Source organism: Crinia signifera, chromosome 7 (assembly GCF_055691185.1).
Source record: "Crinia signifera chromosome 7, ASM5569118v1, whole genome shotgun sequence".
Classification (NCBI taxonomy): Eukaryota; Metazoa; Chordata; class Amphibia; order Anura; family Myobatrachidae; genus Crinia; species Crinia signifera.
The window spans coordinates 41,149,228-41,176,635 of NC_139223.1; the positions used below are offsets into that span (position 1 = coordinate 41,149,228).

The 27,408-nt window shown below is 45.3% G+C and overlaps 3 protein-coding genes across 5 annotated transcripts in view; 2 read left to right on the top strand and 1 right to left on the bottom strand.

The window, feature by feature from the left end:
* LOC146020071 (dynein axonemal assembly factor 8-like) overlaps positions 1-27,408 on the top strand; it is a 309,887-nt gene that overhangs the window by 26,493 nt on the left and 255,986 nt on the right. The window contains exons 4-6 of one of the 2 annotated variants that reach the window (XM_083152871.1): positions 312-393; positions 1,316-1,472; positions 24,326-24,523. In XM_083152871.1, coding sequence (XP_083008997.1) covers positions 312-393; positions 1,316-1,472; positions 24,326-24,523 — 437 coding nt within the window. The remainder of the gene's footprint in view (positions 1-311; positions 394-1,315; positions 1,473-24,325; positions 24,524-27,408) is intronic. The other variant, XM_083152874.1, reaches the window with a different exon arrangement.
* The window catches only part of LOC146020074 (ankyrin repeat and SAM domain-containing protein 3-like), a 137,034-nt gene that overhangs the window by 20,231 nt on the left and 89,395 nt on the right, over positions 1-27,408 (bottom strand). The window lies entirely within an intron of this gene.
* Positions 1,520-12,857, top strand: LOC146020072 (uncharacterized). Of its 2 annotated transcripts, XM_083152876.1 has the most exons (4): positions 1,520-3,322; positions 5,047-5,138; positions 6,628-6,686; positions 10,116-12,857. In XM_083152876.1, exon 4 carries the CDS (start codon positions 10,211-10,213, stop codon positions 12,533-12,535), a length of 2,325 nt encoding a protein of 774 aa, XP_083009002.1. In that variant the 5' UTR covers positions 1,520-3,322; positions 5,047-5,138; positions 6,628-6,686; positions 10,116-10,210; the 3' UTR covers positions 12,536-12,857. The 2 variants fall into 2 exon arrangements, with proteins under 2 accessions (XP_083009002.1, XP_083009003.1); XM_083152877.1 differs by lacking the exon at positions 1,520-3,322 and having other exon boundaries at positions 3,630-5,138.

The following is a 27,408-nucleotide window of genomic DNA, read 5'->3' on the forward strand; positions in this document are numbered from 1 at the left end:
TTCATGAAACACAAAAAGTGGCCGGTTAGTAACATCGTTAGTAAATGCTTTCTATATACTGGGCATAGATAAGGGCATATGTACTAAGCATTGGGGAGAGATGAGGCTGGGGCCACATAGTGGTTGAGCGGGTCTTGTTCAGCGGGACCCACTTGGCCGGAAGGAGAGTACACCGCATTCCCCTGTTTACAGTCCTCAGTTCTGAGTATTTATGTCCTGTTCCTATCACACATGTACAGCACAGTGGAATACAGCGTTGCTGCATCAATAATGATCAATACATTCCACAGATGTCACCAATCTCATTTCAGCTGGCAGAACAGTGGGACCTGGACTTGCTCCTTCAGCGACTGACAGAGGAGGGGATAGTGACAGAAGGTTGCTTAGACCCGGGTGAGCTCAGCCCACCTCACATACATGTAATACCCCTTTCACACTTGCAGGGGTACGCACATCAACCCAGGGTTTAGCCGGGGTGTGAAATACCCCTTTCACACTTGCACATGAACGCACATCAACCCGGGGTTTAGCCGGGGTGTGAAAGGGTCTTGAAAGAATATCCCGGCATGAACATCCCGGGATTTCTACCCACGTCCTGACCTGGGTAGATCCAGGATCGGAAGCTTTCTGGAGCTTTCTTGGGCTCACAAATACTGATGTCATCTTTCAGAGCCCTGGAGTCCATTTCTAATGACATGCATATGTATTTGCAGGGATTTCCCGGGATCAGTGTGAATGGGGCTGTCCCGGGTCGATCCCAGGTCTGAGTGCAGTGTGAAAGGGTACATTCCCTGGTAGAGTCCCGGGAAGCATCCGGGAACACATTCCCAGGTATGACCCGGCTCTGCGAGTGTGAAAGGGGTATCACTGTACTTCAGTGTTTATTTGCATCTGTTAAACTTTCAATGAAGAACTTGCCAGCATCTATGGCCATTCCTCATCAGATTGGTCTCCCATTCAGTCTGCCATTTTGGAAAGTCATCCAGATTTAACTCCCCTTGTAGAAACTGATCTACACCCGGTTCAACTGTTCTTGACAGAGATATTTCTATACAGGAGTCTCCATGAAAAGGTTTCTTGTTGTTACATGTGTGTCTACAATCCACCTGCTCCTTTGGAAGCCCAGTGTCTGGCATTGTCACAGGGGTATGTCCTCTCTCCTGCCAGCAGAGTACTGTTAATGAACAACACGCTTTATGTATGCCATGACTGGAGGGAGAGAAAGTTTCCTTGACTGCAAATAAGTAATAGTTTCCATTTCTGTGTCACTTGTAGAGGTTATCCTGTAATGTAAACTCTCTTCTTGTCCCCACAGTAGTAATAGAGCCACTGCCTGTGCTGCCTGTGGAGAACAGCCCCAGGAAGCGGCAGGATCGGGTCATGGAGCAGCTGATGGAATTAAGCATCAGACAGTCACAGACCTTGTCTCCTGCTCAGGGTCTGTCAAAAGCGTGCAGTGAGAGTACTAGCAGGTACCCGGGGGAGGGTATGAATCAGGGTTGCCAACTTTATTATTCTCCTCTCCGGGAGAAGCCCGGAGAGGAGAGTTTCAGCAGCCGCTCAGGGGGCGGGGCTTAAGAGTGACATAAAAAATGACGCGATTGTGTCATTTTAGCTCCGCCCCCTCCTCTGAGACCCGAGGATTGTGGCATTTTAATGCCGCGATCCAGGGGTCAGCGGGGGTCCCCCCTGAATCCGGGAGGGTTGCCCACCCTTCCGGGGGGCCAGGAAGGGTACCCGATTTTCGGGAGACTCCTAGAAATTCCGGGAGGGTCGGCAACCCTGGTATGAATGCCAGGGATTGGCCCCCAGACTCCACACTGTGTAAAATGCTAAGGATTACATCACAAAAAAAAGATTTAATAGTGTTACCTGTCAATAATGTTGCTATAAAATAAAATATTTACATTTAATTGGAAATTAAAGCCGATTTTATGTTAAAAAGAAGCACATAGTAATGTATTAACTAAGTCGACACTCTCTAGGTCGACATGCATGAAGGGTCAAAAGGTCAACATGGGGTTTTCACTTTTCTTTTTGAGCCAATATGTGCCGACACGATATTTCATGCCCTGCCATCCACCAGGGTGTGGTGGGAGAATAAAATAGTCTGCCGAGCGCAGCGAGCCATGCGAGGGAAGGCGGTGCACTTTTTTAGTGTCCATGTTGACGGTGTTGACATTTGGGACAAAAAAAGTGAAACCCCAGGTCGCTCTTTTGACTGTGGACCTTCCCCATGTCGACATAATGTTTGTGTCCCACCTAATGACTAACTAACCCCATGTCGACCTTCATCCCTGGTCTGGTTATGCTCCTGGGGGGAGGCCACGCCAGTTTTTTACATTTTTTTTGTATCATTTTCTTTTCTCAGACCTGACTGATCCGTGCAGGCGTCATTAAATGCCCATGGAAATTGTGTCCCATTTTCCATGTATATTTTTAGCGGAAATTGTGGGCGAATCCAGCCTTACGAATGATGGTAAATTAGACAATCAGATAGAATATGCGGCCATTTGCGGCCAAGTTATCTCAATGCTCTTCTCTTTCATAAGGCTGTGATTAAGATTGAATGGGTATGAAGTCCTTGTGCCTGTTGTATCAGCTTGTGCGTAACACATGTCCCTAACATCTAATCACCCCACATTATCCTTTGTTCGTCGGGAGGCTTGCCACCTAGCAACAGCTGGTGGGTTATGGTGTAAGCCTCCCGACATACGCTGGAATGGTATAGTGAAATAAAATTTTCACTTACCTTACCACAGCCAGGGGAGTAGAGAGCTTAGCTGCTGATGCATGACATGTGCACAGGCAGTGCACATATACTGCAGGTCATGCAGGTGCACTCTAGTCACATGCACCTGCTGTATATAAGGCTAAGCTCCGCCCCCTGAGGTCAGATTTTACCTCAGCGCTGAAGGAAGGAGGAAGCTTTGTCTGTGTCTGCTATAGACCATACTTGCCTACTCTCCCGCATTTAGCGGGAGTCTCCCGGTTTTGCACTCTTCCTCCCGCTCTCCCGCAAGGCCATCCGTTTCTCCCGGTTTTTGTGCCATTCCCCCCCCCAATACGCACTGCGCATGCGCCCGCGTCATATCTCGGGGGCGTCGCCCTAGTGCGCGACGTCATTCAGCATGCCGGGTACCGCGCGGGGCTGTGTGGGTACCCGGCAGCAGCAGCAGCAGAGTGAGCGGAAGCTGGGAAGCGCAGCCACGGACGGAGCAGGAGGACAGCGTGCTGCGTGGACGGAGAGGAGCAGTGGCAGCAGCGGGGACTGTGTCTGTGAGTGACAGCGGGAGTCCGGAGCCGGGAGCAGCGACCAGCGGTAAGTATAACACAGTCTGCAACCTCTCTCCCCCACCAACTAAGCCTGCTTCTTTTTTTTTTTTATGGAGCTCCTATTGCACAATGAAATAATGCACTACCACGCTTTAGAGGGGGGAGGGGAGGGGGAACTGACCATTTACATGGTCCTCCCTGTTTTTTTTTTTTTTTGGGGGGGGGGGCAGGAATGCTTATCAATACACCATCAGTGCTGCCACTCATCAGTTTATTAACCAGAGGACAAGGTCCACTGTGGGGGGGTGGGGGTGGGGGGGGGGGCAGGAATGGAATGCTTATCAATACACCATCAGTGCTGCCACTCATCAGTTTATTAACCAGAGGACAAATTCTTCCTCTGAAAGGTACATTTCAATGATTTTTGCACCCCCTGCTTGCCTATATGGAAGTACCACCTCCCGCAGAGGTTCTGTGGAAGCATACCTCTCCAGTGAGCTTACATGTCAGCTTGCAAGTGCTCATACAGAGGAAAAATCCTCCGATATAAGTAACCATCGGAGGATTTTTCCTTTGTGCGGGCACTTCCGAGCTGACGTGTAAGTGTACAAATCCGCTTGCAGCCGTAGCTTACGTCTTTTCAGCTGCAGTGGTTTTCTTTGAATCGGGAGCCGGCACTGATGTCATGTGACATCATCCACCCTGAACAGGCCGGGGAACGCCTGCTTTCCCTGGGGCCTGTACAGCGTTTCTATGAGTGCGCCCACCGTTTTTGTGGACACACCCATGAAACGCTGGATGCCCACCCCAGAACACCCCCTGCCTGTTAATCACTGTGCGAGTACCCCAGTGATTGAGAATATCACCAAAGGTGCTCGCAGCAGGGGTCTGCACAAGGGCATTAGTGCCCACCATCGGCAGAGGGGTTGAATTAGCTGCTCTATGAGTAGTTCTGGATCAACAACTTACAGATCAGCTTTGCGTCTGATCTAAAAATCCACCACTTAGTAAATAAAGCCCTGTGATATCAACTGACAAATATGGAGGGGAAAGGGTGATGGTTGGGGGCTCTCTTGCTGTATCCCAAGTCTGTGACTAGACCAGAGTGACTGGTACCATCAACCAAAAGTGGTATCACAGCATTTTACAGCACCATTCAATTCTCAGGGGGAAGGCCTATTTCACATGGGATGTTGCTATGGGCAACCAATCAGATACAATCTATTATATTCCAGAAGCTGCTTTATAAATAAGAAGTATTTTCTGATTGGTTACCAATAGCAACATCCCATGTGAAACAGAACTCCAATCTGATTGGTTACCAATAGCAACATCCCATGTGAAACAGAACTCCAATTTAGCACATTTCCATTGTGGTGGTAAAGTACAAACAATTCTGTTTAAAAAAATAAAATAAAATTGTGAAAAACTGCTGCAGGATATGCCGTGAGATGTGAGTCCCGATACGATCAGATCGCATCGGGACTCGCATCGCACGGCATGCTGCAGAGGGACAATTTAGACTATATAATGCAGATCTGCACTATCTAGTCTTGGCTGCCCTCTCTATTTCACTGCCGATTTGCACTCACACGGGAGTGCGCATCGGCAAGTAATCGGGCTCGCAAGCCCTAAAAAAGCATATGATCTGCATGCAATATGGCTTCCGATGTTCACTATATCGGAAGCCATATCGGCCCATCTGTACACACCATAAGGGCTTACATTGCTTCATTTAATTGTATCTAATTGTATCTATTTTTACTGCAGTTGCTGGAACTACGCTGAGGTCATCCTCAAGCGCCTGTCAGCGGAGGGAGAACGGAGAACGGCGCCCTGTGATCTGGAATCTTATTTAAGAGGTATGTGTCATTTATTTGAATTGTTCACTTGTTGCCTGACGACGAAGCTACGTGCTCCGAAATGTTGGCACTCAGGTCTTTAAAATAAACCACAGGAGGCTCTTGTAGTTCAACGTTTCAGCGCTTGCAGCGCTTTTATCAAGAACAGCATGATAAAAGCGCTGCAAGCGCTGAAACATTGAACTACAAGAGCCTCCTGTGGTTTATTTTAAAGACCTGAGTGCTGCCGTCATCGCTGTATGTAACGGCTGCCACGTGGGTGTTGTGCCTCATGGAAGGCACCAGGCAGGCTACTACTTATCCGGAGTGCTGTGGATTCCCTCTACACATACACACACACACACACACACACACACGTGTGTGTGGAGAGAATCCACGGCACTCCGGATAAGTAGTAGCCTGCCTGGTGCCTTCCGTGGTACTCCCAGTCAAGGGTCCAATATACAATCAAAATGATGGTGGCACTCACAATATAACACACTAAGATAGGTCAACAAATCGAAGCTTTAATGTGTACGCTTCTTCATCAGGACATACAATAATCACAAATACATAAAACACATTTATACAGACCACCATAACGTGCTGACCAGCGGTAGCGTCACGTCATGCCGGCGACATACGATTGCATCGGCGCATGCCGGTGATGTTGGCCTACCATGATGCTGCCGCTGGTCAGCACGTTATGGTGGAACAGGTTGAGTATCCCTTATCCGACATGCTCGGGACCATGAGCATTTCAGATCAGGGATTTTTCAGTTTTTTTGAATATTTTTTTACCATACTTACCGGGTCCCCTGGCGTCCACGGCAGCCTTCAGGATCCTCTTCAGTCATCCTAGGTTGCATTGCGTGAGTTTTGTTTGCAGGTGCGCTGCTGACGTCACCAGCGCACTCGCGCAATGCACCACTGGGACGGGAGGTGCCGCTGAAGAGGATCCTGAAGCCCGCCGTGGACGCCGGAGGACGTGGTAAGTATCAAAAAAGGGGCAGGAAACGGAAAAAACAAACAAAAAAAATTCTGAAAAACCACAGTTTTTGGAATATTTGGGGTTTTGGATACGGGATACTCAACCTGTATGTGTGTGTGCTTGTGTTTACCAGGGTCGGCGACCCGGGATTTGCAACCCGGGTTGACCCATTCGAACTGAAGTAATACTTGTGTAATTCAACAAATTACCGGGTTGACATTTTTAATCCGTTAATTTGCTGCTGAGTGTGAAATGGGGTTAGACTGCACCCGACAAAATGACCCTGCACTGAAAATACTGTGTAATTGCCAGGTGGATTTTTATTTTGCACATCTAGTTACATCTTTGGTTTTATTACTTATCAGTACATGGCTAGCTTTCATGAGACCTCGTGGATGGGAATGAAGCACTAATATTAGCTATTACAATTCTATGCAAACTCAATCTCACACTGTAATCTATGTAAACTGGAAGCCTAAGTATGTATTTGTTATAATGATTTTAGCTGGTTGTTTATAGTATTACAGGTCCTGTTTCTGCAGTGCAGCACAGCAACAAAGAGAGACTGAGACCTTCAAGTAAGTTTTCAGTATTTATTTATTTTTACAATAGTAGACTTGAACTATGGAGTGTTATTTATGATAGCGATTTAGGGGCATTTTTCGAAGCGATCTCACTAGATTACTTAGAAAATGCCCTTACATCGCTCAGTGTGTAGGGGACATAACAATGCGATATTGCCCAGCAATTAATATCCAGCATGCTGGATATAAATTGGTCAAGGCCAGTCTTCTCACCAGAGAACACTGGCCCTGACCGATCGCTCAGCAAACAGCGCTAACACAGCGCTGTGTGCTGAGCGATCTTGCTGAGTGTTCTGAGCAATCTAGCATCACACAGAACTATCAGCAAATCTCAATGTGTGGAGGTATCTGTAGGGGTCTATTCAACAAGCATTGTTGAGAGAGTTAGTTACCATGCTTGCCTACCTGACCCCCTTCATGAGGGACACAATGCTCTGCTCCTGGACTTCCCTGGTAATGTATGATTGCCATCACCTGTGGTGACACCTTTCTTATCAGTTACCCAGCTCCACACAGGTGCCGGCAATCATACATTATCCATACCTCCCAGCATGCCCCTCTCCAGGAGGACACAATGCTCTGTTCCTGGGCTTCCCTGGTAATGTATGATTGCTAGCACCTGTGGTGACACCTTTCTTATCAGTTACCTAGCTCCCCACAGGTGCTGGCAATCCTACATTATCCATACCTCCCAGCATGCCCCTCTCCAGGAGGACACAATGCTCTGCTCCTGGGCTTCCCTGGTAATGTATGATTGCCAGCACCTGTGGTGACACCTTTCTTATCAGTTACCTAGCTCCCCACAGGTGCTGGCAATCATACATTACCAGGGAAGTCCAGGAATAGAGCATTGTGCCCCTGATGGAGAGGGGCAGGTAGGCAACCCTGATATATATACTGCTATATACTATTATATATAATTACCTACCTGCCCCGCTCCATCAGGGGCACAATGCTCTGTTCCTGGACTTCCCTGGTAATGTATGATTGCCAGCACCTGTGGGGAGCTAGGTAACTGATCAGAAATGTGTCACCACAGGTGCTGGCAATCATATATTACCAGGGACGTCCAGGAACAAAGCATTTTCTCCCTCATGGAGGGGGTCAGGTAGGCAAGTATGCGTGTTACCATTCGCAATGGCAGATACTACATCACCGGAACAATTCTATGACTGCTTCTTCACGACATGAATCTCTTTCCCATAGGATGGAGCAGGGCATCAAAAATGGTCAGCATCAGTTAATGTAAATTAAAAATATATGTATTGTAGTTTGATGAAATGGGAAATAAGGAGGTCCAGTATTGAGACCATAACTTTGTGTGAGGATGATAGGTAAGCAGGACATTTCAGTGAAAGCTCCAGCATTATTTGTTTAACGAATGGGGCCAACCCTTTGGTTTTACAAAAGTAGATGAAAGTTAATAATTGTATTTTTTTTAAAAGGATAATAGGTGCTATAAGAACTAACTAAAAGCCTACTTGAAGATATTGTTCATACACATAGACAAGTTTTATTTGACATGGCGCTACAATGGAGTAAAGAACCCTGTCTGTTTCTTGCTCATAAGCATCATACAAGTTTTTTTTTCCGATTTAACCTAACGTAACTTGCATTTGTAGTGTGTGTGTGTGTGTTTTTCTTTAAGGTGGAAGGAAAATGCTACTTTTTAACTTTGTACCTTCTTATTGTGATCTAAAGTGTTCGCTTTGAATGTGGACATTTTTTATTGAAAATTGTAGCTTTTATTGGAAATACATGTACTATTGAAGGAATTAGGCACTAATTCAGCATGGGTTGCTAATTACATAATTCACAAATTGATTATCAGATGACTAACCATGCATTAGGGAAATTAGCGACTTAGAATGTTAGGGTGTGGAAACCGGCAATTTTCTGGTAGTGTCAGAAAAAAAATGGAGGTGTGCCAATTTTTAAGGGAGGGTCTGTAAAGTCAGCGCCGGCCTTGTTCATTCTGTTTCAGATGCAGATTGGTGGAAACCTCAAAGCTACTCATATATGCACAGAAGGCAAAGTCTCTTCAGTGGTATGGGATTTGTGAGTAGATAGCAATAAATTTACATGCGGTGGATTTCTCCACACGGTCACCTGCAACTTCTCAAATTAGCAATCCAAGCTGAATTAGGCCTTAGATGATTATGCATTATATATATATATATATATATATATATATATATATATATATATATATATATATATATATATATAAACAACTCCAATGAAAGAAGGCACTCAGGAAACAGCGAAGTAAGATGAAACAAAAAGCGTGTATTGTTTTAAGCTTTCGGGGTTTGACCCCCTAACTCAGAACACGACTACAGGCTGTAGTCGTGTTCTGAGGAAGGGGGTCAAACCCCGAAAGCTTAAAACAATACACGCTTTTTGTTTCATCTTACTTCGCTGTTTCCTGAGTGCCTTCTTTCATTGGAGTTGTTATATGAAGATTTGTTTATGGCACCGGGGCAAGTTGTTTTATTACCAGAGTGCCGGCAGGATTGGACCCGTATATGTGTATGTGTATATATATATATATATATATATATATATATATATATATATATATATATATATATATACACATACACATGTTCTTGTGCTACAAATACATAGTTTACACTTGGTATTAACAGCTGCCATGGTTTGATTCTGTTTAGAAAACTCTTCTGGCAATGTTCCATGTCATTTTACGAAGGCTGTGTGTGGCAAAAGATTTTGGCTGTGCAACTTTGGAAGGAAATTTATCATTTTTGTGCGTCACTTATATATAACTGGAAAATGACATTAGCATTTGTGTTAACTTTACTTCAAAATGATATTAAACATTTAAACATTCAAAACACAGCACATGATGTAGTTAATGGGTGAAACATACATTGATTGAGTCCACAACTGCAAAAAGGGACCACTGCTGCTTTGTGCGTTTCAATGTCTGTGCGCACGCTCAGCGAGTTGTGTGCATGCGCACACACGCACAGCTTAGAGAGAACACTGTCTTCTGGTCATTGTCCCCTCATTGAACACTCTTCTGTCCAGTGTTTTTACAATTCTACTAGAAAAGTTTTTCTTCTTCACACTAAGCCCTATAACACATACATGTCAGTGACCACTTACACGTCACAAATCTACCAGCTCTCCGTAAGACTGCCTTCCTTCCCTAAGGGTTTGCACTTTGCATGCCCTGGTTGCTAGATATTTTATTTCATTATTTCTCTAATCCATATCTATCTACATCATTCTCAAAGCAGCTGCCCAACTTTTACATTAAATAGTGAACATAGTACATTTTCTGACTACAATAAAAGTTACTTTGCTTATACAGTGGATAAGTGTTAGTGATAAGATAGAGAATCTATAGCGCAGAATATGGAAAACATAATTTATGTTTTTTCAATTGTTTTGCAGAGAACTTAACAGTAGCTGTACAGTATACAGCAAAAGGACTGAGTTCCCTGTGAAAGTATAGCAAGTAGAAATTTGATATCCGCAAAACATACAGTATGGATATCCGGAATTTTTTCGGCAAAAAAAGTGACAAGCAGTCACAGCCTCCTGATCCCAAGAGAAGTGGGGAAAGTGGATCTATGCCCATAAGATCTGATTCTCCTGAATGTATCACAGACAGTGATGACAGTGATGCATCTATTATAGACATTCAGAATCCAAGTACAAGTTTCCATGAAGTTGGGTGTGCTGAGCAGGAAGATCCTTGCTCCAGTAATAGAGAAGAGCAGGATGAAATGCAGGAAGTTGGGTGTGATGAGCAGGAAGATCCTTGCTCCAGTAATAGAGAAGAGCAGGATGAAATTCAGGAAGTACCTGCTAAAAAAAAGAAATACTATTGTGAATTTAATGCCAAAATATCAAAAAGTTATCCAGTGCTAAAGAAATCTTCACGTGGAAAATATTCTGCCTATTGCACAGTATGTAACAGTGATTTTGCTATCAAACATGGTGGTGTTAATGACTGTAAACGCCATGTGGAGAGTGCCAAACATAAAAAACTATCAGAAGCCCGTGATAAAAGTCAGAAATTGGTTAGCTACTTAACTACATCTCATGACGAGCATGCGGTAATTCATGCAGAAATGCTTTTTACTGGCTTCCTGATCGAGCATAACATTCCTATTTCTGCCTCTGACCATGTAGGTAAATTGATGAGGGCAATGATGCCAAATACAAGTGAGGTTGCAGTACAAAAATATGGTTGTGGTAGAACAAAAACAACTGCAATTATTAATTATGCACTTGCACCACACTGCACAAAGCCGGTTATAGAGGCTTTGAAGATCTTGCCATTTACCCTAGCACTAGATGGAGGAAATGAATCTGAGGAGAAATTATTTCCCGTTTTAGTGTCCTATTTTGATTTGGATGGAAAAGTTAAGCCAAAGCTCTTAGATCTTGTGGTTTGTAACATTGCCACAAGCATTAATATTGTAAATGCAGTAGATGAGGTTTTTAAAAAAGAAGGAATTCCCTGGAAAAATTGCATTGGTCTCTGTTTAGACAATGCATCTGTAAATATGGGAAGACACAGGTCTGTAAAAACGTTGATTCAACAGAAGAGCCCTTCTGTTTTTACAGAAGGGTGCCCATGCCATCTTGTGCACCTTGCTGCAAGCAAGGCAAACAATGAACTTTCATTTGATGCAGATGCTTTTCTCCATAAACTTACAACCTACTTCAGGTTCAGCGCTAAAAGAATTCAAGCACTGAAGGAGATGAGTGAGTTTGTGAACATTGAGTATGCTAAGATACTGCAACATGGGGCAACCAGGTGGCTTAGTATGCATTCCTGCATTGAGAGGGTGCTTAAAATGTTTCCAGCACTAAAGTCCTTCTTCCAGTCAGAAGACTGTGAGAAAAATCCCAGGAGTAGAGCTCTCTGTGACATGTTTGAGGACTCCACTACTGAGCTGTATATCTTGTTCCTTCATGCAGTTCTTTGCTCATTTAATGAGACTAACACAGTGCTCCAGTATCGTTCTCCTTTTATCCACAAATTGCAGGAGTGCCTGATGGAGTTATATAAGAAACTACTGCTGAAATTGGTGAAACCCACCATAATTAAAGCTGCTGATACTGCAGAAGGACTTCTGAGCATAGATTTTTGTGATTCAGAAATCCAAATGGGGGACAGAGAACTCTTTATTGGGTTTACAACTGGTAACTATATAAGGACCTGTTCTTCCCTAGAACCCAGAGCAGTGACTAAATTTTATCGAGAAGTGAGAAACTTCTATTGTTCTGCTCTTACATATATGAAAAACAAATTTCCCTTAAATGATGATATAATAAAAGCGATGAAGGTCTTTGACTACAAAAACCGCGTGGCAGCACAATTCCAAGACATTGAAGTGCTTGCTAAACGCTTTCCCCAAGTGATAGACAACACCATGATGCAGAAAGTGCATGAAGAGTTCTCCGAGTACCGTGTGTATGACTTGCCCGAGTCCTCCTTACAACATTGCACAGAAGACGGTGTTGAAAGAGTGGATTCCATTTGGCATGAACTGAGCATGGTTATACATCCAGCAACAGGGAACAAAAAATTTGCTATATTATCAAGTATGGCCAAATCTCTGTTAGTTCTCCCGCACAGCAATGCGGAAATTGAACGCGTGTTTAGTATGGTCCGCAAAGTTAAGACTGAGCTCAGAGGAAAATTGGCTACAGAGGGAACACTAAAAAGTCTCTTGCAGTGCAAACTTAATCTGTTTACAGATCTAAGCTGTCACCAGTTCAAGCCTTCTAAAGAGCTTTTGTCTAAAGCTAAGTCCGCAGGTTATCAGCAGCGGAAAACATATACGCGTGATGCCTAAGATGTGTTGAAACAGTATGTAACACCAGTCTAAACCTTAGCTATTCTCATTTGTAGTTAAGCCATTCCAAACTTACTACTTTTAAGAAAGCATAAAAAAAGAGAAAATGTGATAAAATGTTCCACTGGGCTGCACTTTATAAAACAGTTTACTTTAATACGGTTTACATGCTAAGTTTAGGAATTGTACTTTGCAAATTTTTCATTCTTAAGTTAATTGAGCACATTCCACTTTTGTTACCTTAAGTATACACCGTTATGTTATATTATTTAAAATGTGGTTTAAAATATTTTGTTCAATCTATTCTTTTATTTATTGGACAGTAAAGGTCTTATTTGTTAAGTTATTTAAATATACTTCTGTTAATATTTACATTATGTATGTTATTTAAAGCATGATCATTTTTCAATTAAACAATTATTTTGGTAAAGCCTATTTTCTACTTCATACTATGTGTAATATAAAAGGGTAAGTTCTTGTGGCTGCCAGCACCTCAGGGCATTGTTAGTAATTCATTATACTATATATTAACTGTATGGGACCTTACTTACATTTCATTGAGGGCATAGTATACTAAGGATAAGATGTGAATGTCTGTTTGAAGAACTAGTGGGTAGAGGTTCTATTTGAGTGACTGAGTTGTAAAGGAAAATCTGCTCTAGAAGGGCAGCCAATAAATTAACATATACAGGTTTCTATATGTAGTAATAATGCTACATTACTCCCAACTGTCCTAATTACTGTGGGACAGTCCCACTAATTGGAGACTGTCCTGCTGTTCCAGCAGGCTGGGTCAATTGGGGAAGCTGGAGATCTCAGCTGCCCTACTGAGCAGCCGGTGATAGCTGAAGAGATGCCATGTTCATGGAAACTCCAGTGCAGGGAGAAAGCCAAGGGCTGCTTAGGGAGCGTTGGGCAAGCCCCTAAAGTGACAAAACAGGGTTGTGGTGCTAGGCCCCACCCGTCCTTAGACCACGCCCCTTTAATCAAAGCCACACACCATTTTCAAGTTGATTCAGATTACATATTTCATGAGCATCAAACACATGGCAACCACACATGATTGCTGGTTTCAATTGTACAGCTTCTGTTCGTAGGTTGCCCATATACATACTTGCTCTGGTGGTATGCGGCTCTTCATATTTTTTTCACCAGCCACTGCAGGACACACCCCTGGGTGAAAATAGATACGCCCATATGTGTCACTAGACACGCCCTTTGGTTGATGACACACCCCTTTAATGGTGCGCGACGCTGCGCTCGGTGCATTTGCTAGCATCTAAAATCTCCCTCATTTTGCTTTTCAAAAGTAGGCAAGTATGCTATAGACAGACTAATAAAATCCCCATCCTTCAGCAAAACAAACGGCCCTCCAAACATTACATGGCTGTGGCTGCTTATACCTCCTCTTCCTCACAGAATAAAGTATTATTTAAGAGGAGAAAGTTATTTAACCCTGTCAGGTCGGAAGACAGCAGGGAAGTTTCTGTGGAGAAAGGAGAGCCCAGTCAGGCAGAGTTTCTTCAAGAGATGCCTGTTCAGGCAATAACATCTCTTTACCAGGTATTGCCTGCAGTAGGAATACCTGAGAGGTCTGTAAAAGGAGAAAGGAGAGCCCAGACAGGCAGAGTCTCCTCCTCCCCTTGCCTATTCTCACAGTGTTGTGGAAAGGCACAAAAATAAATAAACAAACAACAGTTCATGTTTTCTTCAAGAGATGCCTGTTCAGGCAATAACATCTCTTTACCAGGTATTGCCTGCAGTAGGAATACCTGAGAGGTCTGTAACAGACCACCCTCTCTTGCCCATGGCCAGCACATTTTCCTGCCTGTCACTGGCAGTATGCTCAACAACAAGCTCATAACAGGGACTAGTGCTCAGAAAAGGGACTAGTCACCACAGTACACAGTCCCCAGCTAACTCACAGGGAGTGGCTTGGGAGTTGGAGGAGGTAACAAGATCCAGTGAATCCTCTCACAGGGGTGAATATAGTGATTTGCAAATGACGTGAGTGGCATTGGCAAGTGAAATGCCCCATTTATGCTATACACAGCACACTCTGCCCTGAACAAGTGCTTGAGGTGTAGTAATTCACCCAGCTGGCTGTTGCAGCCCCTCATTAAGGAGGACAGATTGTTCTCTGTAACACCTGGGCATTCCTGAAATCCCTGCCCTTTTTACCCTAGAGATTGACTCTGCTTTCTCAGCACAAGTGGGGGGAAAAGTGCTGCAAAAAATAAATAAATAAAAATAAATAAAGTTCATAGTAACTGACACTGTGGGCCAGTATTATTTGCCCTGGATAAGGCAGAGTAAAAAGGGTTCCAGCGAACTCCCTAGATTCCCTGCTTCCAAATGGCCCTATTGAAAGCTGTTAATAGAGCTACCCTGATGATTGGCCAGGCCTTTAATTCTATTTCAAATGCCTGCACAACATCCAGCAAGCAAGTGCAGATCTAAGTAATGTAGCTCCTGCATCAGTGGATGTCCCAAACCTAATTCTGATCTTTCAGTCCTGACTTCATACACAAGGTTAAGTTCTGCTAAAGTCCCCAGCCCTTCAAGGGGCCTGTTTGCTAGGAGGGTCATAAACCTCTGAGCGTCTGATGCTCCCGCCATTCTTTTAACCCTAACAGACTAAGAAACCCACCATTGAAACTGCCCCTCCCTTTTCCCTTCACCTGGAATAATCAAACTGAGTCATTTATTTTGGCGAATTAAAGGTCACATTTATTAATCAGATTACAAATATAATCTTACTCGCTCAGGTGGCAAAGATAGCACTGCGGTCCACCAGCCCTCCAACGTAACTGAATCAAGCCGCCCGGGGAGGGGGGCCCCTTCTCGCAACTGAAACCTGTACCCGCCCGGGGCCCCCCAATTGCCCCCCTCGACGCCAGGCCTTGGATCTTGCACCCCCTCTTCTGGGGTGCCTCCGTTTCCTGGCGCCAATCTTTGGCTGGCCCGCAGTACTTCCGCCTCTGTTAAGACAATCTCTGCTGTATCTAGCACCGCCCAGGGTCCCCCAATTGCCCCCTCCGATGCCAGGCCTTGGATCTTGCACCCCCTCTTCTGGGGTGCCTCAGTTTCCTGGCGCCAAACTTTGGCTGGCCCGCCGTACTTCTGTTTCTGTTAAGACTATCTCTGCTGTAACTAGATGCTGTTTGGATGTTGCTCCTTCTTCGTCCAAGGGTGGGTGGGTGGGACAATCCTTACTGCGTGCCCTCTTGCTCTCTCTGATCCTCCCCCATACCTGTCCTGTCCTTAAGTATGGGTCTACTCCCATGGGGAGGCGCCTATTACCTGCTTCTCTCTTTCCTTCCCCCTATTCAGTTCCTGCTACCTCCCTGCCCCCATCCTGATAACAGCTAGACAATGGGAGCACTTCATGGCCTTTGGTAGCCCAGACTTAATAGTTTATGGTCTCTCCTGGCTATTCGCCGTTCGCTCCTTTTAAACCTCTGAGCGTCTGATGCTCCCGCCATTCTTTTAACCCTAACAGACTAAGAAACCCACCATTGAAACTGCCCCTCCCTTTTCCCTTCACCTGGAATAATCAAACTGAGTCATTTATTTTGGCGAATTAAAGGTCACATTTATTAATCAGATTACAAATATAATCTTACTCGCTCAGGTGGCAAAGATAGCACTGCGGTCCACCAGCCCTCCAACGTAACTGAATCAAGCCGCCCGGGGAGGGGGGCCCCTTCTCGCAACTGAAACCTGTACCCGCCCGGGGCCCCCCAATTGCCCCCCTCGACGCCAGGCCTTGGATCTTGCACCCCCTCTTCTGGGGTGCCTCCGTTTCCTGGCGCCAATCTTTGGCTGGCCCGCAGTACTTCCGCCAACGCTAGGTTCCTAGAACCATAGCCCGCCACCTCACCGTGACCTTCCCTCGCCCTATTAATCTAGAACCTACATGTAACCATCTGCACGCTCTTCTCTACTCCTGAACTGAAATGCTTCCCCACCGTATCTCACCCTTGGACCCTGTTCTGGGAGTCCTCATTCTCCTCCTGTAAAGAAAACAGAACCCCTGTTCCTGAAGGGTGTTGCGAATGCCTCTCTGAGCATCGCTGCCTTAACAAGCTCTTTGCATGCGCCCTTTACTGCCGCCATGAGCTGCAGCTTCTCCCTGACACAGGCGCTAACGAGTCTTTCACCAGCTTGTTCACGCCATCTTGACAACCTTCCATAAATGAGGTGGACATGTTAAACCTTGCGGCTGCGCATGTGGTGCCGCTTCCCTAAAGGCTTCCAACTTTCCCCTTGAGTAGGCATCCTCACTGATGTTATCTACCCCTGGGACGTGCTTGGCGCGAAAGTTAATGTTGTGCCGCAGGCAAACCAATACCAAATGCCTTATCAGGTTGATCGCTGGTGGGGAGAAGGCACTCTGCCTGTTGACTGCTTGAACCACCCCCATGTTGTCACACCAGAAGGTTATTTCCTTGTTGGCTAACCTGTTACCCCACAACTCCAACACTACTATGATCGGGAACAGCTCTAGCAGCAGCATGTTTCTGGTCAGCCCTGCTCCGACCCAGCTCTGCGGCCACTGGGATGCGCACCATTCTCCCACGAGATATGCCCCAAAACCACAAGACCCTGCTGCATCGGTGTACAGCTGCAGCCTCTTGCTCGCCACAGGCGGTGCCGGAGAGATGCGAATACCATTAAATTCCCTTAGAAATGTTTCCCACATCAACATGCCTTCTCTGATTTCTGTTGTCAGCTTAATCGGATGATGCGTCTTTCTTACCCCTGCTGTGGCCCTTTCCAGTTGTCGGCAGCAGGGCAGGCGACAGGGGGGGTCAAGGGGGTCACTTGTACCGGGTCTCAAGCTTGTGAGGGACCCCAAGGTTCTGAGGGACTCGGGGGCTATAAGCATGGCTGTGTCAGTGCAGTGCCTAGCAATGGTTTAAAAAGGCACCTGCCTGGATTCCTGGGTACTTGACTGGAACCTCCCTCCGATATTAGTGAATATTAATTCTATTTCCTTTGTAACAATAAAAAAAACATGTTTAATATGCATAATACTAACAATGTTCTGCTCAAGGGGGCGGGGTATTGGGCCCCCTAGATATATCAGTGTACCAGGCCCCAAGATTTCTGTTGCCAGCCCTGGTCGGCAGAAGATTCTGCTCATTGGGATAACCCTGCATGTGAAATTCAGTGACCCCAGCAATGATTGGAGATGTTTTAGTGTCATCTTGTCTGCTCTGGCATGCTCCCCAATCTGCCTCATAATGCCAGCAACCTTGTCCTCTGGTAACCTACACAGCCTGTCGGTGGTATCTATTTCTATTCCCAGATACGACAGTTTGTTCATAGGCCCCTCTGTTTTCTCCGTTGCTATGGGAACCCCAAAAGTGTGGAACAGCGCCTACGTGGATTTTAACAGACGCTTGCATGTGTCAGTGTTCGCCTGGCTGACCCTTAGAAAGTCATCCAGATGGTGCGCAAATGTCCTGCAGCCTGTCCCCACCTCAACGCACCAGTGCAGGAACATGCTGAATTTTTCAAAAATGGCGCCATCCATGGGTAAGCATAGATCCACATAATAACTGCCCTTGAACTTTAGTCCCATGAATCCGTGACTATATGGGTGAAGGGGGAGGAGCCTAAATGCTGATTCGATATCTTCCCCAATTGGGCCTGTACCCCGCAGCTGCGCACTATTCTGAGCGCCTCTTGAAAAGACTGGTAAGCGGCGCTGCACTGTTGCTTTTCCAAGGCGTCATTCACTGATTTTCCTGCTGGGAATGACAGGTGTTGGATGAGCCTGAATTTCCCATGACCTGGCCTTTCGGCATGCGCTTTGGACTCCCTGCGCTAACACGTCTCCGACTGACCTGCAGCTGCTCCGTGCCGCTGTCACTAATGCTTTCTTCACTATGGCAAATGTAAGGCTCTTGCTACTTTATGCACATACAATGTATGGGCCATTGGAACCTGGTTATACCATCATTTTGCCACCACACTAGAACTCCTGTCAAGAAAGAGTCCGTTTGCATACTACGCTTTCGGCATTGCCGTATCTCAGCGTCCGTCAGGGTCATCAGCCTGCCCACCTCCTCCGATCATTAGGCATCTGCATGTGGAAGAGGAAGGGTTGCACTGCGAGGTGACATAAAGCATATTAGTTTGTTCTGTGTGTAAATACGTTGCATCATGCAGTCTCCCAAATCTGAGCAATAATCCTATAATACCACCTCCATGCATTCTCCTTTTTCCCTTTCCTACCCTGCCTCTATCCGTATACAAGTGACTGAATAGCTACTCCCATGGAAATTTGTAACATCCCATGAAGCCCCGTTGGCATTGGACATTTCACTAAGCTGTTTACCACCCATGTTACACAAAATGACTTTCATTTTACTGTGATTATTCTGCTTTGCTTATTCCTTTTCCGAATTTTCAGCACATTCCGCCTAATTGGCAAGCTAACGTGCACTGAGCGGTTACCTGTACTGTGCAGTTATGTGTGCACCCATTTATTTATTTTTTAATGTATAATCTGTTAAAGGGCCCATCTACTTTGCACCCAGCGTCAGCAGTATTACTTCCCTGCTAAGGCCAAGCATGTACCCCTTAAAAACTTAACTTACAAACTTAGTTGCTGTGAGAACTATGGTTCCACCCTTGTGCCCTAATTATATTCATTACTTCTTATACATTAATTGACTTAACAAAATTCTAAACAGCAACAGATTTGTATACAGCAGCAGATTAACCCAGCGCTTTTCATGAAATAACAGTAAGTTTGGATCTGCCAAAGATATAAAAGTCTAATATGAAGTAAAATGCTTCTGCACAACCGTAATGAATTCACTTATTGATCTCCTGTACTACTATTCTTATTGTACATACACGCATGTAACAATGAATTTACTAATTTGTATGTGACACCATATTATATTACTGACTGCAGCTTAATGTAACCTGTTACCATTTATCATTCCCCCAATCATCAACATCTTTATAATACTGTCTATTATTCCCCTATGATGCCTTGCACGCTGAAAATTGCACCATATAATGAATTTTCTTGCCTTATATTGCATTATATTAACTTCAAAAACAAAACAATGTGTTCCCATATTTGCATTCTGCCTATCTAAACTTATGCTTTGCCATATCCTAATAACAGTGCTGCACAATATTATATTATGTTACTTAAAACTATGTAATTCCCCCATACATGTGATCTGAAATAACTCAGCTCTGTAATCATACATTTCATGTTTGTACGGCGCTGCACAACACTTGTGGCGCCTTATAAATAATACTATAATAATAATATGTTTTACATTGCTGGGCAGCCAAAGTTTGCTCTGCCTAGTGGGCGGGGTAGGTGAAGGTATTGTCATGATCTCTGCATGCTATGCTATGTAAACATGCCTTCAGTAATTTAATTAGGGGGAGGGGGGAAAGGGGACATTGTTTGCAACTTGCCTGAATTCTTTGGGCCTAATTCTTTGCTGTTTTTCTAAAGGCTGCAGCAAGTATAATAATAAATCCATAAGTACTAATTGTTTGGCCTTAAACTACTGTGCATTGATTTAGGTGCGTTTATTCCTTAGGGGAAAGTTACCCGGCATAATATAAACATGTGATAAAATTCTTGCTGCATTAAAGATTGAATTCATAAAATTACAGAGACATTGGGAGTTTGTAGCAGGGTAGCAGGGTGCCTAATATGGAATTAAGTAAAAGAATAAGAAGGAATGCAATTGCAAATAAATATCCCCAGATATACCCCGAATAACTATCGAGATACTTATCCTAATATTTCTGGTTCACTATCTGGGATTCTGGATGTTCTTGCTGGATAAAGACAATCCTTACTGCGTGCCCTCTTGCTCTCTCTGATCCTCCCCCATACCTGTCCTGTCCTTAAGTATGGGTCTACTCCCATGGGGAGGCGCCTATTACCTGCTTCTCTCTTTCCTTCCCCCTATTCAGTTCCTGCTACCTCCCTGCCCCCATCCTGATAACAGCTAGACAATGGGAGCACTTCATGGCCTTTGGTAGCCCAGACTTAATAGTTTATGGTCTCTCCTGGCTATTCGCCGTTCGCTCCTTTTTCTGTTAGAGCCAGCAGTTTGAACCTAGAGCAATGTGACAGCCACAGAGTGCTCAGAGGAGGCTTCTCCCAGACACAGGTCACGAGAGGTGAAGTGAATATCATCCTAATAAAGACAGAGGATTCCTCCCTGTCTTTCCAGAGCATTGGCCTCCTGTAGGCGGACTACCATGTACAGGTGGGAGGAGGGGCATTATCCCCTTGTTTCTTTTCCTAACCAGATATGCTCCCATCCAGGGAACACTAGTTCTGGATGCTGGATAAATAATGTCCCTGGCCCTTTAACAGGGCTAGATCGAGTCGGCAGACAATTGAAAATAGGTTGGGTCAGCTACCATTTCCCTGTAAGGAAACAGGACCTTTCATATAGGCCAGTACTGAATATATATGAAACCTTGGTCTTTCCATATGGAGGGTTTAGCAGATATACCCTTTAGGCTGGTCCAAGCTAAACATTGTAGCTAAACAGACCCGAAGGAGGCATTGAACATGATACTGGAACATCCAAATCATAGGAGGCTGCTAAGTTCCCTGTGGAGAGACGTTCCATGCAACTGGACTGTAATGGATTTCGGACTGTCCAATGCCCCTTACATACTCATATGCATCATAAAGGCAGCAATTACACACCTCAGACAGTAAAGGGTTCACTGTTATTATCTACCTAGGTAATCTCCTGGTAGTGCATGCAGAACAATTGCCCCCCTTTTCTCACAGGTATCTTATCCTGTCGCTCCTCTGGCATCTAGGTTTTCATAAGAACCTTGAGAAATTTGTATTAATACCTTCCCAATCTGTTGTCTTTCTGGGGTCTTTGATAAATTCCTCTTCTTTATCAATAGCGGTTCTCTCAGACAAGTGGAACGCCATACAAGTCTGTTTCTTAGGTGCTCAGTTTTCACTGAGAGACTTGGCTAGGCTGATAAGGAAAATGAGAGCCTCAGATCCTGGGTTTTCTCCACTTACCTCTCATATGCAGACAATTCCAGAACCTCCTATCATCCCTTATTTGACAGGATTGGGACAGACAAAATGATACTATCTCCCATAGTCCACAGGGAGATTCACAGTTGGAAAACATTTCCTATTCCAGATCTCCCCTACCTCCTACTCCAGACATAGTCATCACATCAGATGCATCCCTCATGGGCTGGGGGGCATTCACCCAGTGCAATACAGTAGGAGGGAAGTGGACCGCTTGAGATTCTAAAGCTCATATCAATCTCAGAGCTAAGAGCTGCCAGATTGGCTATATCCTCTGTATTTCCCTTAGACCCACGGGATAATTCAGTTCAGCTCTGTCTGGACAACAAAACCACTGTTTATCTACCTCAAAAGAATAAGAGGCACTTGATCTTGCATTCTCTGTCAGCAGGCAATAAATGCCTGGAAGTGGGCAGTACAGCGGTCCATTCTCCTGTTTGCTACATGCATACAAGAAGAGTTAAACAAGATAGCCTTTTCCTTATACATAACCAGTCATACTGTGGATTGAGCGACTCTCCAGTTCCTTCGGAGGTGTAGATTTAGATCCCACTGCTGCCATAACACACCAGAGATCTTTCTCAGAATTGCAAAGACCTTGGGTCACCCACAAGTGGATAGGCTTGCAACACCATCAAACGTACAAGTTCTGACATTCATATCCAAATATCAAGGGACTCTCCACATGGATGCTATGTCCTTTTTCGTGGGCTGACATTCCACTTTCATATGCCTTTTTCCCTCTGGCTCTGCGGTTGTGGGTCATCCACAAAATCAAAACAGACGTGTCCAAAATACCCAAATATTTCTGGCATACTCTGTCTGGCCCTCCAGAGTTTTGTTCCCTTTATCAACCTTTTTCACAAGGTTCCGGGCTTCCTCTAGGTTCATCTACAGACTGCTTCCAGGGCAGCACAGACCTACTGAAACATCTTCCACATTGTATGTGGATTGCAACATTACTAGGTTGCAGACCATTCCCAACCTCTCTGCCTTTTCCACGCCTTGCCTGTTTTAGGCCTAGAATAAGATCCAGATATCAATCCATAATTGAATGTCTAGCCTTACAGTCCTCTAACCTTCCTTCTTCAGGCCCCCTTTTCCGAGCCTAGCATAACTCTGGACTTCCTTGCCACCACATTCGAAACAGGTTTGGCTTATGCCAAGATATGCTCATATGGCTTGACTCTAGCTCTCCTTATCCCAGGCCTCAGAGAATAAGAATACTTAAAGGATTCTTTCTAGCTAGCCCACCATGCTATGGCATTCTACCTGGTGGGACATTAATCCCTTTTTGTACTTCTTGGCCACTATACCACCATCTGCAGATATCTTTGGCCTTTCAAAGAAGTTAGCTTCACTGTTAGCCCCTGCCTTTGCAGCCAGGGGGGCTGAGTTTTCGTCAAACCACATATCTGAACCTGGATTACCCCTACGCCAATGGGTTTCCTTATTATTCTACGGGGACACACAAAAACAAGTTCCATGCACACACCTCTGGTGGAATGTGATCTGGTCAGAGACCAGTCAGATCCAGATCTTTGTATAGTTGATTGCCAATCCACTTACTTACCCCTCACAGTACCTGTAAGGAGAGACATCAAACAAACTTCTCTCTCACATGCCAGAATATTTTTCATCCTGCCAGACCTTTTTATGACCAGGGAGTGTATAGTTTCCACCATACAGAGTTCTGGAATAGACACTCCACTTCAGAGGCCATCCCCTTCACTGTGACGCAGTTAATTCAATGGCTGCTAGAGGCATACCATTTCAGCCTGTATTGCAAGCTGCACATTGTTCATCCGCTTGGACTTTCTTTAGACATTGCTGGAGGCCTTCTGGTTCTCAAAGAATTGCGTTCCTTAGAGCAACCACCAGGTGTGTGGTAGTCTACCCACCAGCTGTTGCTAGGTGGCAAGCCTCCCGACGAACAAACACTAGTTTGCAGGAATCTATGATCTGCAAACTCTCTTTGTTCTAGGGAATAGGATTGCCACCTAGCAACAGCTCCCACCCTTCCCACCCAGTACCTTGCTAGGTCTGCTGCTTGTTCTCTCTAAGGTTCGGTTATATACCTAACTTATCCTTTGATTCAAGGCACTCCAAAGGCCTAGAAGAAGCAACAAGTGCAGTCACCTAAAGATCAGAAATTAATTATTTCCTCTTCTCTGCTATACTCACAAGTTTGCCTCAGTTTATAACATGCCTGGCTACAATACAGCATGGCAGTTATTTCAGTTGTTGGTTCCTAGTCCAACCCAGTTTCATTCTTACTCCTTCCAGTAGAGTTTCTCAGATCTGATCTATGTTCGTTATGAATGTTCTAGTTAACATTTATTTTTGCATACAATGGTCTTTGCATACAATGGTATTTCTCTCTTGTTCCACTTTAGGATTGCCATCTGTAAGCTTCTGTAAAATCTGACCTCAGGGGGCGGAGCTTAGCCTTATATACAGCAGGTGCATGTGACTAGAGTGCACCTGCATGACCTGCAGTATATGTGCACTGCCTGTGCACATGTCATGCATCAGCAGCTAAGCTCTCTACTCCCCTGGCTGTGGTAAGGTAAGTGAAAATTTTATTTCACTATACCATTCCAGCGTATGTCGGGAGGCTTACACCATAACCCACCAGCTGTTGCTAGGTGGCAATCCTATTCCCTAGAACAAAGAGAGTTTGCAGATCATAGATTCCTGCAAACTAGTGTTTGCAGACTATTCAGTCACAGACCAGGTCTTCTCCAAACAGAAACACACCTGTCTCCTAGTGATAGATGCTTAGAGAATATCCCCACTGTCTTCATAGACCTGAGAACTACAACATCCAATAGAAGCTTAAAGACTGGAGCCGACAACAAGTCCACAACACCAGCACAGGGAGATCTGGAAACAGAAGACTCGCCACTGGATAGGTAGGACAGAGCCAGTGTTTACTGATTTTCTACCACTAGATGGCAGCAGAGCCCATGCTTTTGGAATCTGGAAAAACATGTAGCTGTGTTTCTGACACGGGTTGGGATCGTTGGGTCGACCACAACTAGATCAACATGGGTCAAGGTCGACATGTGTCTAGGTCAACGTGACATTAGGTTGACACAAGCATTAGGTCAACATGGGCTAGGTTGACAGTCAAAATGTCAACATGGGGTTTTTCACTGTTTTTTACCCGAATGTCGACACAGTCGACATGGACACAGTTTAAAGTGCACCGCATCCCCTCGCTTCGCTCGCCATGCTTTGGGCACGGTGCCTTGCTACGCTCGGCATACTATTTTATTCTCCCACCACGTCCTAGTGGATGGTAGGGCATGAAATACCGCCTGTCGGCACATGTCGGCTAAAAAAACAGTGAAAATCCCCATGTTGACCTTTTGACTGTCGACCTAGCCCATGTCGACCTAATGTTTGTCTCGACCGAATGCTTGTGTCGACTGAATGCCATGTCAACCTACACCCATGTCGACCTGGGTTGACCTTAACCCATGTCGACCTTGCTGCATGACGACCTAGTGGTGTCGACCTAGTGACCGTATCCCTCTGACACTAATAAAACTGACAGAAAGGATCCTTTCTGATCTAGGTTCCAAACAGTGGCGGATTCAGGGGGGGGGGGGGGCACCCGGGCACCCCCTTTCCAACGAGCCCAGCCCCGTGTCTCTAGCCCCCCGGGAACCAGAGATATTGCCTGGCAAAGCTGTAACGTTTTTTCCCCATAGGATAATATGGGACCCGTCAATTCCGACCCCCACCCGGTTCCGATGGCTGCCAGTTCCCCCCTGGCACCACAGAAGCTTGTGGTTGATCTCATTCAATTCCAAATCGCTGGGCCTTCAATAGGATACCAGGCTGGTCCATATCGGTCAATCAGTTCAAGAGATATTACGTGTAAACTAATTTTTTTATTTTTGAAATGTAATTTCATGGCTGTTCATGTTGTTTGAGGGCAGATTACTCTGGAACCAAACGTTCCAGTTTCACTGGACCAAAATCATTCAAAGCCCACTCAAACGTTCTTCAATATGATACTTCTCTCATGTAAATGGATCAGTTGGTTCCGATATAGCCGGTTAAATAAGATAACTGGTTAAAGGGGGGGAGGGGTGGTTTTCTCTCCCCCTCACACCAGAAAATGCAGGGACTAGGCTGGTGTAAAAGGGGCCAACCTAGGAATGCATTTTCTGGTGTGAAAGGGGTATTATTTCAAATAGCCGGGACCTGCAGTGCTCTTAATACAGCCAGGCTCTGCCACTGTCAGTGGCTATCACTTCTGCCTGGCGGCTGTCCCCCATTTACCGCGAGCATGTATTCCTCTTGGCAATGAGCATGTAATCCCACATGGCAATGAGCATGGAACCTCTGGCAATGAGCATGGAACCCTTGGCAATGAGCATGTAGATAAGCAGCACTTATGTAGCATCATTTTTAATAGGCATTATGGTGTTTGGCATAATACATAATGGACATAATGGCGTGTAACTTAACATGTAATGGACATTATGGTGTAAATGTTTAATGCGAGCCTTTGGTGGACAATGTCCCTGTTTATGAAACGTATTGTGAATTTTGACTTAATCTGTGTGGCATTATGTGAATTCTGGCTCAATCCGTGTGGCATTATGTGAATTTTGGCTCAATCCGTGTGGCATTATGTGGATTTTGTCACAATCCGTGTGGCATTATGTGAATTTTGGCTCAATACGTGTGGCATTATGTGAATTTTGTCTCAATCCGAGTGGCATTATGTGAATTTTGGCTCAATCCGTGTGGCATTATGTGAATTTTGACACAATCCATGTGGCACTATTTGAATTTTGGCTCAATCCATGTGGCATTATGTGAATTTTGGCTCAATCCGTGTGTTATTATGTAAATTTCGGCTCAATCCGTGTGGCTTGATGTGAATTTTGACACAATCCATGTGGCATTATTTGAATTTTGGCTCAATCCGTGTGGTATTATGTGAATTTTGGCTCATTCCATTTGGCATCATGTGTAAGGGGCAAGTATAATGGGGTCTAGTATGGGCCCCTGTTGAGTGGCCACACCCCATTTTCCGGAGCGCGCCTACGGCGCGCGCGCAACTACATCCTTCACTTTTGTCACCATGGTGGGCCTGGGTACTTTAAATGCCAGGGCCTATTTTTAATCCCATTTCCACCCTCTCTCTGCCGGTCTCTTAGCATGTACACTGGCACCACTTACACCGCCCCTCCCCCACCTAAACCCTCTTTTATCATGGTGCCTCCCCTGTCATTTTATCCTGGAACTGCCCCTGGGCAGTACTAGGCACCAGACAGGTAGATACGGCAGTACTAGACACAAGACAGGTAGATACGGCAGTACTAGGGTTACCACCCGTCCGGGATTACTCCAGACAGTCCGGTAATTGACACCGGCGTCCGGAGTCCGGAAGGGTGGCTGCCCCGGACTATACATAGTCCGGGAATTGATCCCACCCCCGCCCGGCAGAGCCAGCAGCACCGCCGATTACTGCGGGCAGCCATCACAGTGTGAGTGTCACATTCAGAGACACTTACATGACGTCTCGAGACATACCTAACCTACCTCCAGAGGAAAGAAGAGGGAGGGGGCGGCCGCGGGGCCATGACACACGTCGGAACCAGTTATATTCTTATTCATCGACGCTTGCTTGGAGGAGGAGGAGGGAGGCGGGACACAGAGTGCCACTGTGACATGTCTGACTCCTCCCCGGCTCCTCCTGCGGGCATCGGCTGCGGCGTGACACACACCAGCGGCCTGCCTGATACAGTGACACGTGAGTGCTGCTGAGGCTGCC